Source organism: Zootoca vivipara, chromosome 17 (genome assembly GCF_963506605.1).
Source record: "Zootoca vivipara chromosome 17, rZooViv1.1, whole genome shotgun sequence".
Taxonomy (NCBI): domain Eukaryota; kingdom Metazoa; phylum Chordata; class Lepidosauria; order Squamata; family Lacertidae; genus Zootoca; species Zootoca vivipara.
In genome coordinates this window covers 15,155,735-15,169,245 of record NC_083292.1, presented here as the reverse complement: position 1 = coordinate 15,169,245, position 13,511 = coordinate 15,155,735, and the positions used below count along the sequence as shown (strand labels likewise).

The 13,511-nt window shown below is 47.8% G+C and overlaps 1 protein-coding gene across 1 annotated transcript; it reads left to right on the top strand.

The window, feature by feature from the left end:
- The first annotated feature begins 792 nt into the window (after nucleotides 1-792).
- CRKL (CRK like proto-oncogene, adaptor protein) lies at nucleotides 793-13,193 on the top strand. The gene is made up of 3 exons (XM_035099270.2): nucleotides 793-1,402; nucleotides 2,943-3,405; nucleotides 12,386-13,193. The coding sequence occupies exons 1-3, from the start codon at nucleotides 1,068-1,070 to the stop codon at nucleotides 12,518-12,520; spliced, it is 933 nt and encodes a 310-aa protein (XP_034955161.1). The 5' UTR covers nucleotides 793-1,067; the 3' UTR covers nucleotides 12,521-13,193.
- Nucleotides 13,194-13,511: the final 318 nt, after the last annotated feature.

The following is a 13,511-nucleotide window of genomic DNA, read 5'->3' as shown; positions in this document are numbered from 1 at the left end:
AGATTTCCCAGGGAAAGAAGCGACGTTTTAAAAGCAGCATAGAACTTATGCATAGCACCCATGGTTTTAAATAGGAAGGGGAGGAAGTCAGAAATAAAAGTGTCAGTTGCGTAACAGTGCAAGCTTCTTACAAACTTGGCCACTAATTGGCTGCAGAAAACAAGCCATTAAAAATTAGAACTGTATGTGTGTGTGTCAGCACAAAAGCAGGATGCTCGTCGGGGCCAGCCTTTGCTTCCCCAACTCGCACGCCTCCCAGCTGTTTTGGACTACAACTCCCATCAGACCCCTAGGCAGCACAGCAGCATGAGGACGGGGGGGGGCTGATGGGAGTTGTAGTCCAAACAGCTAGGAGGCGTGCGAGTTGTTGGGGAAGCAAAGACTGGTCCCGGCGGGCCGACCCTAAAAGGCTGCCAGTGGGCGCCATGCGGCTGGGCTGGGCTCCGGCCACAGTATGTGTGCGTGCGGTGTGGAGAAGGATTTGAACGGGGTCGCCTGCTCTGGAGTGACAGGCTTTGCATCTCCCGAGGAGCTTTCGGGTCCCAGGAGGGACGTCGCTAGGAAACGGCCGGAAGCTGCCGCTCTAGGAGTTACCTTTTCCCCATACTCACTATCTCTGGGTGTAGGAACGGCAGGGCTCTATCCGCGCCTGCGCAACCACCAAATGCGGCAGGTGGGTAAAAATAAAAAATTTAAAGCTTGGGAACCCCGCCCCTTTTGACGCCCGGCGTCTCCCTCGTGCCCTTCCTTCTCTTCCGCGCCTGCGCGTCGGGCGTGGCTTCGGACGCCCCTTTCCCTCCCGCTCCGGCCTGGGCCGCCATTTTGGCGCTGCGCTCTGGCGGACGGAGAAGCCGAGAGTGGCTGAGGCGAGCTTGGCGGGCAGGGCCTTGAAAGAGCCGGCCGCTCCTCCCGAGGAGCGAAGGGCGAGCGGGATGCGTCGCCTGAGCTGAGCAGGAGGAGCAGGAGGCCCGCCTCAGCCTCGCCCCTCCGCCCGCCTTCGCTTCCCCCGGGCCCCGCGGCCTGCCTTCCTTCCTTCCCTCCCTCCCTCCTTCCTTCTCTCCCTCGCCATGTCTTCGTCGTCCTCGTCGGTGGCGTCGGCGGCGCGCTTCGACCCGTCGGACCGCTCGTCGTGGTACGCAGGCCCGCTGTCCCGGCAGGAGGCTCAGGGGCGCCTGCAGGGGCAGCGCCACGGGACCTTCCTGGTGCGGGACTCGGCCACCTGTCCCGGCGACTACGTCCTGTCCGTCTCAGAGAACTCGCGCGTCTCGCACTACATCATCAACTCGCTGCCCGGGAGGCGCTTCAAGATCGGCGACCAAGAGTTCGAGCACCTGCCTGCCCTCCTCGACTTCTACAAGATCCACTACCTGGACACCACCACCCTCATCGAGCCCGCGCCCAGGTCAGGAAGGAGGCACGCTGGCTCCTCGCATGCATACACCCCCCACAGGCAGCCAGGCACTGGCATCCCGAGGCAGCAGCAGGAGCTCTTGCGAAGCCCCACCAGGTGCCAGGACTAAGTGGCCCATGATCGCCTTTGGGGTGCTTCCTCCCCAAAGAGGCCACCTAGGGCCACTGCAGGCAGCCCACCGTGTCACCACCCCTGGGAACAGGACCACAGGAATTCTCACTGTTGAGCTGCTCTTTTAAGGACCCATAAGAAGAGGGGTGGGGGTGGAAGCAAACGGCAACATTCCTCCTTGTGCCACAGTACGGGGCTACCCCAGGGCTACTGCAGCTCCTGAGTCTGTAGGAGGTCACAGGGTGGCCATGGGGAATGTGTGTGTGTGTGTGCAAAAAGGCCCATGGAACCACCTCTGATAGGCACATATGTCCTCACCTTCTCATGCTGCTGAGATATGGCAGATGTTTTCCCAGATGTTCCTACTCCATTTGAGGGCCATTGTAGCCCTTATTCTCATACTGGATGTGGGCATCCCAAATAGATGGTGGGTATGGCAGTCAACTTGCTTTCCTCTCTACTTGTGAGAATAGGAAACACGTGTGGTTGCCTTGTGCACGTGTTACCATTCACACTTGGATATTCTGAAAACCAAGTTACACAACCTTGAAGTTATAAATTAATAAATAAAAATATTTTTTTCACCTTGCCTTGTCATCAAACCTGCCCCTGCCCCTCCAAGACACATCAATGCCCATTGCTTTCCTTGCCCGCCATTGACCTGGTCACATCAGGAAGTGTAGCTGCAGTGTGCCACTCCTATCTTCAGTCATGCCACATTTCACAGCTTCCCCTCGCTAGGTTGTGGCTAGCCACGTCCCTCTTCGCAATCTGTAAACTATTCTGACTGGATTTTGGAGCCCACGTTTAGTTGTTGGAAATCTTAAGCATTTGGGTTTCCTTGATTTGGGTAACAGCACCTCATCATAGCATATGAAATTTCTTCTCGCTTCTGCTTGTCTCTCCAAATAGGGAGACGACAAGTTCTCATAAAATGTAACATGAGGTAGATTAGTGGTCAGGTAAGGAAGAAGCCAACCAGCAGGATAGGACAACTTCTGGATTTGGCAAGACAGTTAGTTGAATGACGTAGACATGGGTGCTTCAAAACCAAATGGTCTGTATTTTATGAAAGTAGCTGTTCCCTAAAGCTGTGTTACACTTCTAGATAGCTGTTCTGTTGGTAGAAAAGGGCAGTACTGTGCACTGCCATGTCACTTCTCCTGAGATTATTGTTTCCATCCAACCCCCCCCCCCAGCAAAGAAACAGGCACTGAGCTCTAGCCTCTCCTGCTTCAGTAGTAGTTGCTGTTGTGTTCAACAGGGCCAATGAGTGTGACTCACGTACGTCCGTCCCCCCCCCGGGGGGGAAGCTTCTATCGAGTATGACTTATACATTAGCCACAAAAAATTCCCTCAAACATTTCAACCCTAATTTAAGGTATCAGATATCCGCTACTAACTCTCCTGTCTTCTTTAGGTATCCAGCTGCACTGATGGGATCTGGATCAGCCCCCATCATGACTGCTGCGGAAGATAACGTGGAATATGTCCGGACTCTTTATGACTTTGCTGGAAACGATGCAGAGGATCTGCCATTTAAAAAGGGGGAGATCCTGGTCATTGTAGAGAAGCCTGAAGAACAGTGGTGGAGTGCCAGAAACAAGGATGGCCGTGTTGGGATGATTCCTGTTCCTTATGTCGAGAAGCTTGTCAGATCTTCCCCACACGGAAACAGGAACAGGAATTCCAACAGCTATGGGATTCCTGAGCCTGCCCATGCTTATGCTCAGCCTCAGACGGCCAGCCCTCTTCCCAACATAGCCAATACGCCTGGGGCAGTCATCACTCCCCTTCCATCCACACAGAATGGACCAGTCTTTGCCAAAGCAATTCAAAAGAGAGTTCCATGTGCTTACGACAAGACTGCCTTGGCGCTAGAGGTAAGCTTTTCTGTTGGCTGGACGTGAGGCCTGGCTATCCTATCTAAAGGGAGTGTCTGCAGTCTTTCCGTTATGGGGGTTTTAAGCTATTTTTGTATTCGCGTACATCTATAGTTGCATATGGGCCTGTGACCAGGAGGGTGCCTGCTTTCCATGTTGACTCTGGCATCTCCAGAATTCAGCTTCAGGAATCTTGGCTAGCAGGTGCCAGGGAGGGTTCACAGGGCTGCTACCTTAGGTCAAACTTTGGATTGACAGTGGGGAGAAAGCAGCCTCACATGTCATTATTCTCATCATCATCATTTTTATACCCTGACCATCTGGCTGGGTATCCCCAGCAACTCTGGGCAGCTCCCAATAGAATATTAAAAACACGATAAAACATCAAACATTAAAAACTTCCCTAAACAGGGCTGCCTTCAAATGTCTTCTAAAAGTCAGATAGTTGTTTATTTCCTTGACATCTGATGGGAGGGCGTTCCACAGGGCGGGCGCCACTACCGAGAAGGCCCTCTGCCTGGTTCCCTGTAACTTTGCTTCTCGCAGGGAGTGAACCGCCAGAAGGCCCTCGGAGCTGGACCTCCGTGTCCGGGCTGAACTATGGGGGTGAAGATGCTCCTTCAGGTATACAGGGCTGAGGCCGTTTAGGGCTTTAAAGGTCAGCAAACACTTTGAATTGTGCTTGGAAACATACTAGGAGCCAGTGAAGATCTTTTAGGACTGGTGTTATATGGTCCCAGCAGCCACTTCTAGTCACCAGTCTAGCAGCCGCATCCTGGATTAGTTGTAGTTTTTGAGTCTGGTGTGGTGTCCTGGTTAAGTTCACTCCCTACAAATCCTGGCCTAAAACAGAGCCACGCACTTGGGTCACTTGAGTGAAATGTAGTAGGAAACAGGTTGGCTGCTCATGAGTCTGGGTTGTTGCTGGTATTTGTTAGGTGGGTTTTAATGAAATCATCTGCCCCAAATCACTTGGATGGGGCAGGATAGTAATCACATCTAAATGTAAGGCATTAAGGCAGGAATCCCCAAACTTCGTCCCTCCAGATGTTTTGGACTACAATTCCCATCTTCCCCAACCACTGGTCCTGTTAGCTAGGGATCATGGGAGTTTTAGCCAAAATATCTGGAGGGCCGCAGTTTGGGGATGCCTGCATTAAGGACCTTAAAGCTTTTAAGACTGCTGTTTTCAGGTGGTTGTTGAGTTAGAGATGGTCTGTTTCTGTACTTTTCAGGTAGTTTGTTGCAGAAATCAGCCTTGGCTGCAGGTCTGCCCACCTCATCTGCTGCTCAGTTTTGGACAGTGAAATTCATGTGTCAGGTGGGGCGTCTTAAAGGACCCTGTCTAGTCTAGCTCTCTGTTCCATACAGGAAATTCAGAACACATAGTTGCCCAGCCTCTGCTCAAAGCCTCCCAATCAGGAAGAGCTCAGCATCACCACCCCTCTCTTTCATTGACTCCATTACTGAATTACTCTTACTGTTAAGAAGTTCCTCCTCATGTTCAACTGAAATCCAACTTTCTGTGACGTAAAGTCCATTAGATCTCATCCTTCCCTACAGCCTCACCAAGCTCAGGTTTCGGCAGTCTCTTCAGCCTTTCTTCATAGGACTTGCCGGGCATCCCCCTGGCTATCTTTACTGCCCTTCTGAATCTCTTCCAGTTTCTCTTGGCAGCCGCCTTACACTGCAGCAGCCAGAGTTTGAGGATGAGTTCTGACTAGTCCAGAATCAAAGGAGAACTGTTATTAGGCAGCCCATAGTAATAAACCTTATTGCACTTAGCCTTTGCAAACTTCCCATCAGTTCATACCACAGACTAATAATTTACATAATAAAATGTACATTGATACCGTACATTAAAATATGTCATAAATAAAATCCATATCCACCATATTTACTGCACATAAAACTTGGTTCAGTTTTTAAACAAAATTCATTAAAAAGTGTGCATGTAATTTCTCGGCATCTAGGGCAATATATAAGTAACAGGAAATTGGTCAATAATGACATTTATTGAGGGGTTCTACTCAGGTACGACAGGGACCCAGGTGGCGCTGTGGGTTAAACCACAGAGTCTAGGGCTTGCTGATCAGAAGGCCGGCAGTTTGAATCCCTGCAACGGGGTGAGCTCCCGTTGCTCGGTCCCAGCTCCTGCCCACCTAGCAGTTTGAAAGCACATCAAAGTGCAAGTAGATAAATAGGAACCGCTCCGGCGGGAAGGTAAACGGCATTTCTGTGCGCTGCTCTGGTTCGCCAGAAGCAGCTTTGTCATGCTGGCCACATGACCCGGAAGTTGTCTGCGGACAAACGCCGGCTCCCTCGGCCTATAGAGCGAGATGAGCACTGCAACCCCAGAGTCGGACACGACTGGACCTGATGGTCAAGGGCCCCTTTACCTTTTACTCAGGTACAGTCAAATAATAAATAGTGAGATATATCTTCTTTTGACCTGCATCCAAAGAGGCATTATTGCTCCGACTGGAGTATGCATTTTTATTTCCCTTCAGGATTTGTGAATGGTATTACATGGAACCAATGTTCTGCAAAGGCCTTACATAACTAACTTGTTTTAAACTGTTTCTGAATTTGTATTTTTAAGTTCCTCTAACTTGCCCTGTAGGGACCCAGGTGGCGCTGTGGTTAAACCACTGAGCCTAGGGCTTGCTGATCAGAAGGTCGGCGGTTCGAATCCCTGTGACGGGGTGAGCTCCCGTTGCTTGGTCCCAGCTCCTGCCAACCTAGCAGTTCGAAAGCACGTCAAAATGCAAGTAGATAAATAGGAACCGCTACAGCGGGAAGGTAAACGGTGTTTCCATGTGCTGCTCTGGTTTGCCAGAAGCGGCTTTGTCATGCTGGCCACATGACCTGGAAGCTATACGCCGGCTCCCTCGGCCAATAATGCGAGATGAGCGCGCAGCCCCAGAGTCGGTCACGACTGGACCTAATGGTCAGGGGTCCCTTTACCTTTACCTTTAACTTGCCCTGTAACCTTACAGTGAAGGGCAGATAAGAAATCAAAAGAATAAGAATAGTTTAATGGATTGGTCACTTTCCACAGAGAGTCCCAAACTGACTGACAGAAATAAGTAGGTTGCTGATATGTTTGCTTAATGCTTTTGGGCTGACAGTAAAGATGGTCAGCAGTTTTATCTTAAGCACACATCTCATAAGATAAAACTGTTGACCATCTTTACTGTCAGTGCAAAATATGAGCACATCAAATGGTCAGTGACAGATTTCAACTATAAGATTTTTGCAGCGAAGCAATACAACCTTTCATTTTAGTTATAACAGTGGCTTCTAAAGCTTCTCCTGGCCTTACTGCGATTATATTGTGGGGAAAACAATGAAACCTGTAGTAATTTTAAGTAGAGCAAAATATGCCCAAATTGCAGCACCTCCAAGGAGTTCTTGACTTCTCTCTGATCTCAGAGTCACTTAATGACTGTTTCCTGCCTGCCTTGTGGAGGAAACTGAGCCTGGACCTTTTGCAAGAGACTCATTACTGGGTTTTGAAATGCGGTAGTTTATTTTATTTTCATTTTAAACTTGCTAAGAGTTCAGAATTGGCTCCGTTTTCTTTCCATTTCATTGATTGTGCAGGTGCCCTTTTCTTCCTCCCTTGGTTTCCCCCTCCAGCGCTTTCCTACTCTCCCTCATTTCCATAGCTGCCAAGTTTTCCCTTTTCTCGCGAGGAAGCCTATTGAGCATAAGGGAAAATCCCTTTAAAAAAGGGATAACTTGGCAGCTATGCTCATTTCCCTTCTCTCTCCCCTCTAAAAAAATGTTTTACAAATAATGGAAATAAGATGATATTTTATGGTTGGGGAAACTAGTGAAAGCACCCACCCACCCCGCCCAGTGAGGCTGGACTACAGCTCTCATCATCCTTACCCTTTGCCATGTTAAGTGGAGTGGGGGCTGATGGGAGTTGGAGTCCCACAGCAGCTGGAGGCTACTCACAGATGCTGGCCGGCACTGTTAAACTCAACTTCTTTGGCACATTTTCATTTCATGCCATCCTTATCTGTGAGTTCTTCAGAAAGTGTGTTGTTCCTCTTTAGCTGTGGCCATTGTGGCCATGGACTGTTAACATCCAAGTGTTTAAGTGGGTTGCTTAACTTAAATGTGGAAATACTTTGCTGCGGCTGATAGCTGCTAAGTGATGACTTCAGCCTTGTAAGGATTTGGGGCTGGTATTTCCTTGTTGGTGGTTTCCATCTGCTTGTTGCTAATTTCCGGGATAAAACCGGGGAGGACAAAGGAGGATGAAGTGACTTGGGGCAGAATCCAGCCAGACCTTCTTGGCAAGGTCCACTGGAATGAATGGGGCATAAGCATTAGTTGTGGGGCTTGTGCTGACACTTGTGGCTTGAACAGTAACTTGGAACTTAGCTGCAGGCTTAGCAGTGAGTCAGAGGAAATTATGCGCCTGAGGTGCCTCATTCCTTTTTTATCCCTGTTTCTCTCAGCTCAAAGAAGGAGCGTGGCAGGCGTGAGTAAGCTTGTAGTGACTTGCCCGTTCCGAAGTCTCTATAGTCTACATGGTCTGGGGCACGTGATACAAGATTTCCCTAAAATACATCCAGGCTTCCTCATTTGGATGGGACAACCCACTTCCCAAATGTCAGTGTCCCACCCCTTCCCCCCAGTTTCTGTCTTCCCAATAGAGCCAGGCCTCTCTCCGCTGCTCCCCCACAAGTGAAGTGACAACCTGTTTTCTTGACATTGAAATAATTCATTATGACTCTCTTTCCCAAACCTCACGGGACCCACCTTATTTAAATATCTGAAAGGTCACTCAGGCAGTTCCAATTAAAGGAAATTATTAGTCTTTCAGCACATACACATCTGACCATAACGCCAACATAGTGCTCAGCAGAGAAGCAGAGTTGTAATAATGCCAGTTTTGTGGAGGAGGATGCCCAGGGGCCACTTAGCCATAGCTGGGCTTCTGCTGGCTCTGAGGTTCTCAACCTGTGAGGGAGAATCTTTCTGATACGGCTTTGGGCTTGCCACTCTGTTTTCCCCTTTGGGAGGAGGTGGACAGAAGGGAAGCATCACATGAGAGCTCTGATGGCTCACTTTTGACATCCATGTTCTCAAGGTGGGCTTTGTCAGCTGCCCCAAGAAGCCCAAGGTCTGTCTGTCTTTTGACTTGGTTGTGTTGCTCACTACCTAGGACCAGGTACATTTCTTTACATACGGGAGCAAGTAAAAATGTGGACCTTCTACCATCTCATTCTTTTGTGTATGCTTTGAGACCATTCCTGCTGCATCCTGATAGTCACTGTTTATTTATTTAAAATATTTATAGCTCAACCCTCATCTTCTAGTAAGAAGTGGCAAACCTTTAAGCAAGAGTAATGCATGCAGTGTTGGTTGCTGCTGCTGTTGCCACCGCAACCTTTGAGCGGCTGTTGGGTGCTTGGTTGGGCCTTCTCTGTGGCAGCATCTAAGCCAGGCGTAGCCCTTGAGTCGCCTGCTCGACGAGTCCCTGCACGCTGCACTAAAGCAGCACAGCGCGGGGACTCACTTCTGCGGTGCCAGAAATCGCGTCTGTGCAGATGCTGAAATTCGCATCTGTGCAGATGTCGAAAATTGTGGGTGCACGCACGATCCAGCCCATGGAGGGATCTCCACTGGAGTGAACTGGCCCAGGCAAGGTAAACCTTGCCGACCCCTGCTCTAAGCTGTGGAATTGCCTCCCTGCTGATATGCCTCTGTACTTCTTTATCCTAACCTTTGATACAGGAGATACCCACCTATTCTTCTGATTGTAAACTGTTTTAACTGATTTTAATACTGCATTTTGCTTTGTTGTAACCCATCCTGGGACCTGATGGCAAAGAGCTCCAATTAATAAGAACAAGGTGTAATAATAAGTGGTGGTATTAATTATCAATGTACAGTGGAACCTCGGTTTATGAACACCTCAGTTTATGAATTTTCGGTTTATGAACGCCGCGGACCCATCTGGAACGGATTAATTCATTTTCCATTACTTTCAATGGGAAAGTTTGCTTCAGTTTATGAATGCTTCAGTTTATGAACAGACTTCCGGAACCAATTACACCCATGCTTCAGTTTATGAACGCTTCAGTTTAAGTACTCCGTGGACCCGTCTGGAACGGATTAATCCACTTTCCATTACTTTCAATGGGAAAGTTTGCTTCAGTTTATGAACGCTTACTCCGCGGACCGTCTGGAACGGATTAATTCACTTTCCATTACTTTCAATGGGAAAGTTCGCTTCAGTTTATGAACGCTTCAGTTTATGAACAGAGTTCCGGAACCAATTGTGTTCATAAACCGAGGTACCACTGTAGTCATTTGTACTCCTTTCCTACTGAAGTCTGCCCATTGCTGCTTGTCATGGAAATTATTAAACATGTATTTAGCCTACACTTTGGTGTCTGCCTTCCTATCCCAAAGCAGATTGCAAAGTGTCAGTTACTCTACAATATTAAAATTCCAACATTTAAAAATAAACTGATCAGTGATAAAATCACCCAAATGTAGATCAGAATAACAAATTCTTCAGGGCTTTCCTGAAGGCTAATGGGGGGGGGACTACATATTTCCTTGAAGTGTGTGTTCCATAAATATGGGGGGGGGGACCTGTGGACTGGTGAGCTAGGTCTTGGTTGCTGATTTCTACCAGAGTACAGCCTGTTCTGTATCCTGCCCCTCTGTTAAAATTGAATTCCCAAGCACTGCCAAACTGCATACACCCTTTACGGCAGGCACCCCCAAACTTCGGCCCTCCAGATCTTTTGGACTACAATTCCCAACATCCCTGACCACTGGTCCTGTTAGCTAGGGATCATGGGAGTTGTAGGCCAAAATATCTGGAGGGCCGAGGTTTGGGTGTCAGGAGTATGGGCAGGAGTCAGGCTCTGGGGCCTGTAGTGCTTTGCAGGACTGGGGCCTGCCTCAGCTTGTGCTGGAGAAGCAAGGCGTGGCCACACAGGTGAAGTCCTCAGCTTGTGCTGGAGAGGCAAGGAGTAGTCACCCAGGTGAGGCCACTTGAGATCTCACTGCACCTGGTGGCAGGAGCTGAGAGGGATAAAAGCCCAGCATTTCCCTTCAGCTCTTTGCCACAGCAACGCTATCCCTGCCTGGTCGCATCTGGCCTCCTGCTCCTTGGACCCTTGCTTCGCCTTCGCCTTGCTCCTGCCCCGTGGACCTTCGCTTTGCTTCTTGTTCCTGGATCCTTCGCCTTGCTCCTTGGACCCTTGCTTCGCCTTCGCCTTGCTTCGTGCCCCGTGGACCTTCGCCTCTGCCTTGCTCCTCGACCCTGCTTTTTCACCACCATCTTGCCTCTGGTCCTGACGCCCGCCGACCGGACCGTGACATTGGGGATGCCTGCTTTATGGGGTCTATAATTATGGGTTTTTGATCCAAGTTGAAAGTTTGCAGAAGATGCCATCCAGGCAGAGGGTGCCCCGTCCTTCCCTGCCTCCTGCCTAGTTCAGTTTCCCCCCCTCCTGCACATCAGGACACTATCTGCTCTGGGATTGAGTTTTATTTTGTCTTTAAAAGTTCATAGTATTATTATGTGTCCTACTTTTGTCTGATCTTTTTTAATTATTGCAATCTACTCTGGGTGTGTAAAAAGCTATAAAATGAAGTAGCTCAGATACTCCCAAGAGGGGCTTCTTTTCTTTCAGTTTTGGCCTTAAATTAACTATTAAATTAACTTAGGTTAATGACCAAAATCAAAACCTTGTTATACCAACCACTCAATATTCTCAGTGGAGAGGGTACATTAAGTAGTATGTTTAAACATTGAATGTGCAAATTTTATGTGTAGACTCAGTGGATAAAACAAACAGCATTACATGTGCTGCTGGATAAGTGTTTAATAGCTCTTGTATTAGTTTAAAAAACTGTTTAAAATTGTTAAAATAAAAATAATAAAAAACTGTTTAAAATTGTTAAAATAAAAATAAAGGGCAAACACTCTGAAATGGCACCTAATGCTCCTGCCGGCCGTTATAACCCTTCGACCCAATAATACTTTCAGGTCGTCCAGAAAAACAAGCCTTCCTCTCATCTTATAATTGCCCCCAATCTTCATACAGAGTAAAAGAAAGAACTAGCATTATAGGAAACCTACACAGGTTTTCTTGGGATTGCAGCTGGACCCGTTTAAACTCCTCCTTACTCAGCTTCGCTTGGCAATTTGAGGGCAGCCACTGCAGAAAACAGGTGGGCCTCTTGTTTTGGTCCAGCGTAGCTTTTCTCACTTGGTTGCTGTGGGAAGAAGGTGCTGCTTCTTAGTTGCTGTTAGTTTAAGAGTTGTAGGTTTTCACCTCTATGAAATGGCTTCTCATGTCTTAGGGGACAGGGGACTCGTGCTATTTTACCTTTCGTTAATTTTACCTTTTCAGTGGTTTCCAGACCTTCTTCCACAAAGAAGGAACAGAACTGGGGCTTTTAGTGTCACTCTGATCTCCTTTTCCTCAAATGGCATTGGGGTGCTTTTTCTTTCAAGCCTGGGAGCTGGGCTGGACTGGAGTGAGGGGGGAGGAACAGGCCAGTTTCCACGGGCTGCTCTTCCCAGGGTGGCTTTTGTGACCACCAGCCACTGCCACCTTGTAGCAGGCCATGAATGATGCTTTCTAAAGTTAAGGTTCATTTTTCTCTCAACCGAGAAACCTCAGAAATGTTCTCTGAGGTGTAGTTCCTGTACAGTAATACCTCGGGTTACGAACACGATCCGTTCCGGGTCGCAGTTCGTAACCCGAAAAGTTCGTAACCCGAACCGCCATTTCGCACATGCCGCTTCTGTGCATGCGGCGAAAATACTTCCGGGTTTGCGCAGTTCGTAACTCGAGGTGTTCGTAACCCGAGGTGTTCGTAACCCGAGGTACGACTGTACATTGAAATAATTTTGACTGTTGCACATTGAAATAATTTTGACTGTTCCACCCATGTCCTAAGGTGTTTTTCCCCCCTTTCAACTTTGCAGGTTGGTGACATCGTGAAGGTCACAAGGATGAATATCAATGGTCAGTGGGAAGGTGAAGTTCATGGTAGAAAAGGGCTCTTTCCTTTCACACACGTCAAAATAATTGACCCTCAAAATCCTGATGAAAACGAATGATTCCTGTTGGCCCATTTCTCTGTTGCTGCTTCATTTCCTGGCTATCATGAGTATCATCGGAAGTGCAATGATGACTGTTAATGGCGCCTTGTAAGCATTGTCCATTGTTTCCAGCTTGCTGCAATTTGACAGCCCTGTAGTACCTGTTTGGAATGCATACAGCTGAAGTTGCTTGTGGGCCCTCGTGCAGCAATGACGTCGTCCAAAACTTAAAAGTATCACCTGGAAGGATCTTGGACCTTAAGCTCCAGAGGATTGGTGATGTCACCCAGGCAGAAGAACAGGGGGTGGAACTTCAGCTGACCTGGCCAAGGTTTCTGTCCATGGGCAACATTCTACTCAGGAGGAGAATTCTAAGCAACTTTGTCCAGAACCTAATTTAATTTTTCCTTCCAGGGCAGGGAACACTTGATTTGAGAGGAAATAATCTGTTTAAGCAGTTAGAATAATAGTGTCTTTAGGCTATAATTGATGCTTGTGTATTATTAGCAAGACAGTTCTGTGAGTTTGTCGTTGACCTAGAAACAAGTTTGGGATGGCAGCAAAATGTCATTTTAAGGAATTGCATTGAGCAGGGTCTTCTATTTATAACCGTGACACATAACTGGTCTGTTTTGCCATACACTTGTCTAAAATTTTGCTGTTTTGTTTGCAAAACCATGGCAGTTTTTTTTTAAAAAAAGCTGAATCTGACAGTCACTAGATACAAGATTTTAAAAGATAGTCTTTCGCAAGCTTGGTTGAAATTGGCACTTTCTGCCTCTTTTGAAAAGCAAAACCACCAACCATTGATAATCTCCAATGGGAATATAGACGTAATGAAAAGTTTTTACCATTGAAACCTTTTAACGCTCCTGTGCCCTTCTGTACAAATTTCTCTGTTATATTCTAACTATTATAACGAGGAATGGTAAATGCAGAAACTTGAATGTGGATTTTGTCATTTGAAGAACTGACTCCCTAGATGATGATTTTTAAATGTTTAGTTGGC

Coding starts and splice junctions, on each gene's coding strand:
- CRKL (XM_035099270.2), top strand. CDS start 1,068: ATGTCTTCGTCGTCCTCGTCGGTGGCGTCGGCGGCGCGCTTCGACCCG. Junction 1,403..2,942: donor CTCATCGAGCCCGCGCCCAG/GTCAGGAAGGAG, acceptor TGTCTTCTTTAG/GTATCCAGCTGCACTGATGG. Junction 3,406..12,385: donor AGACTGCCTTGGCGCTAGAG/GTAAGCTTTTCT, acceptor TCAACTTTGCAG/GTTGGTGACATCGTGAAGGT.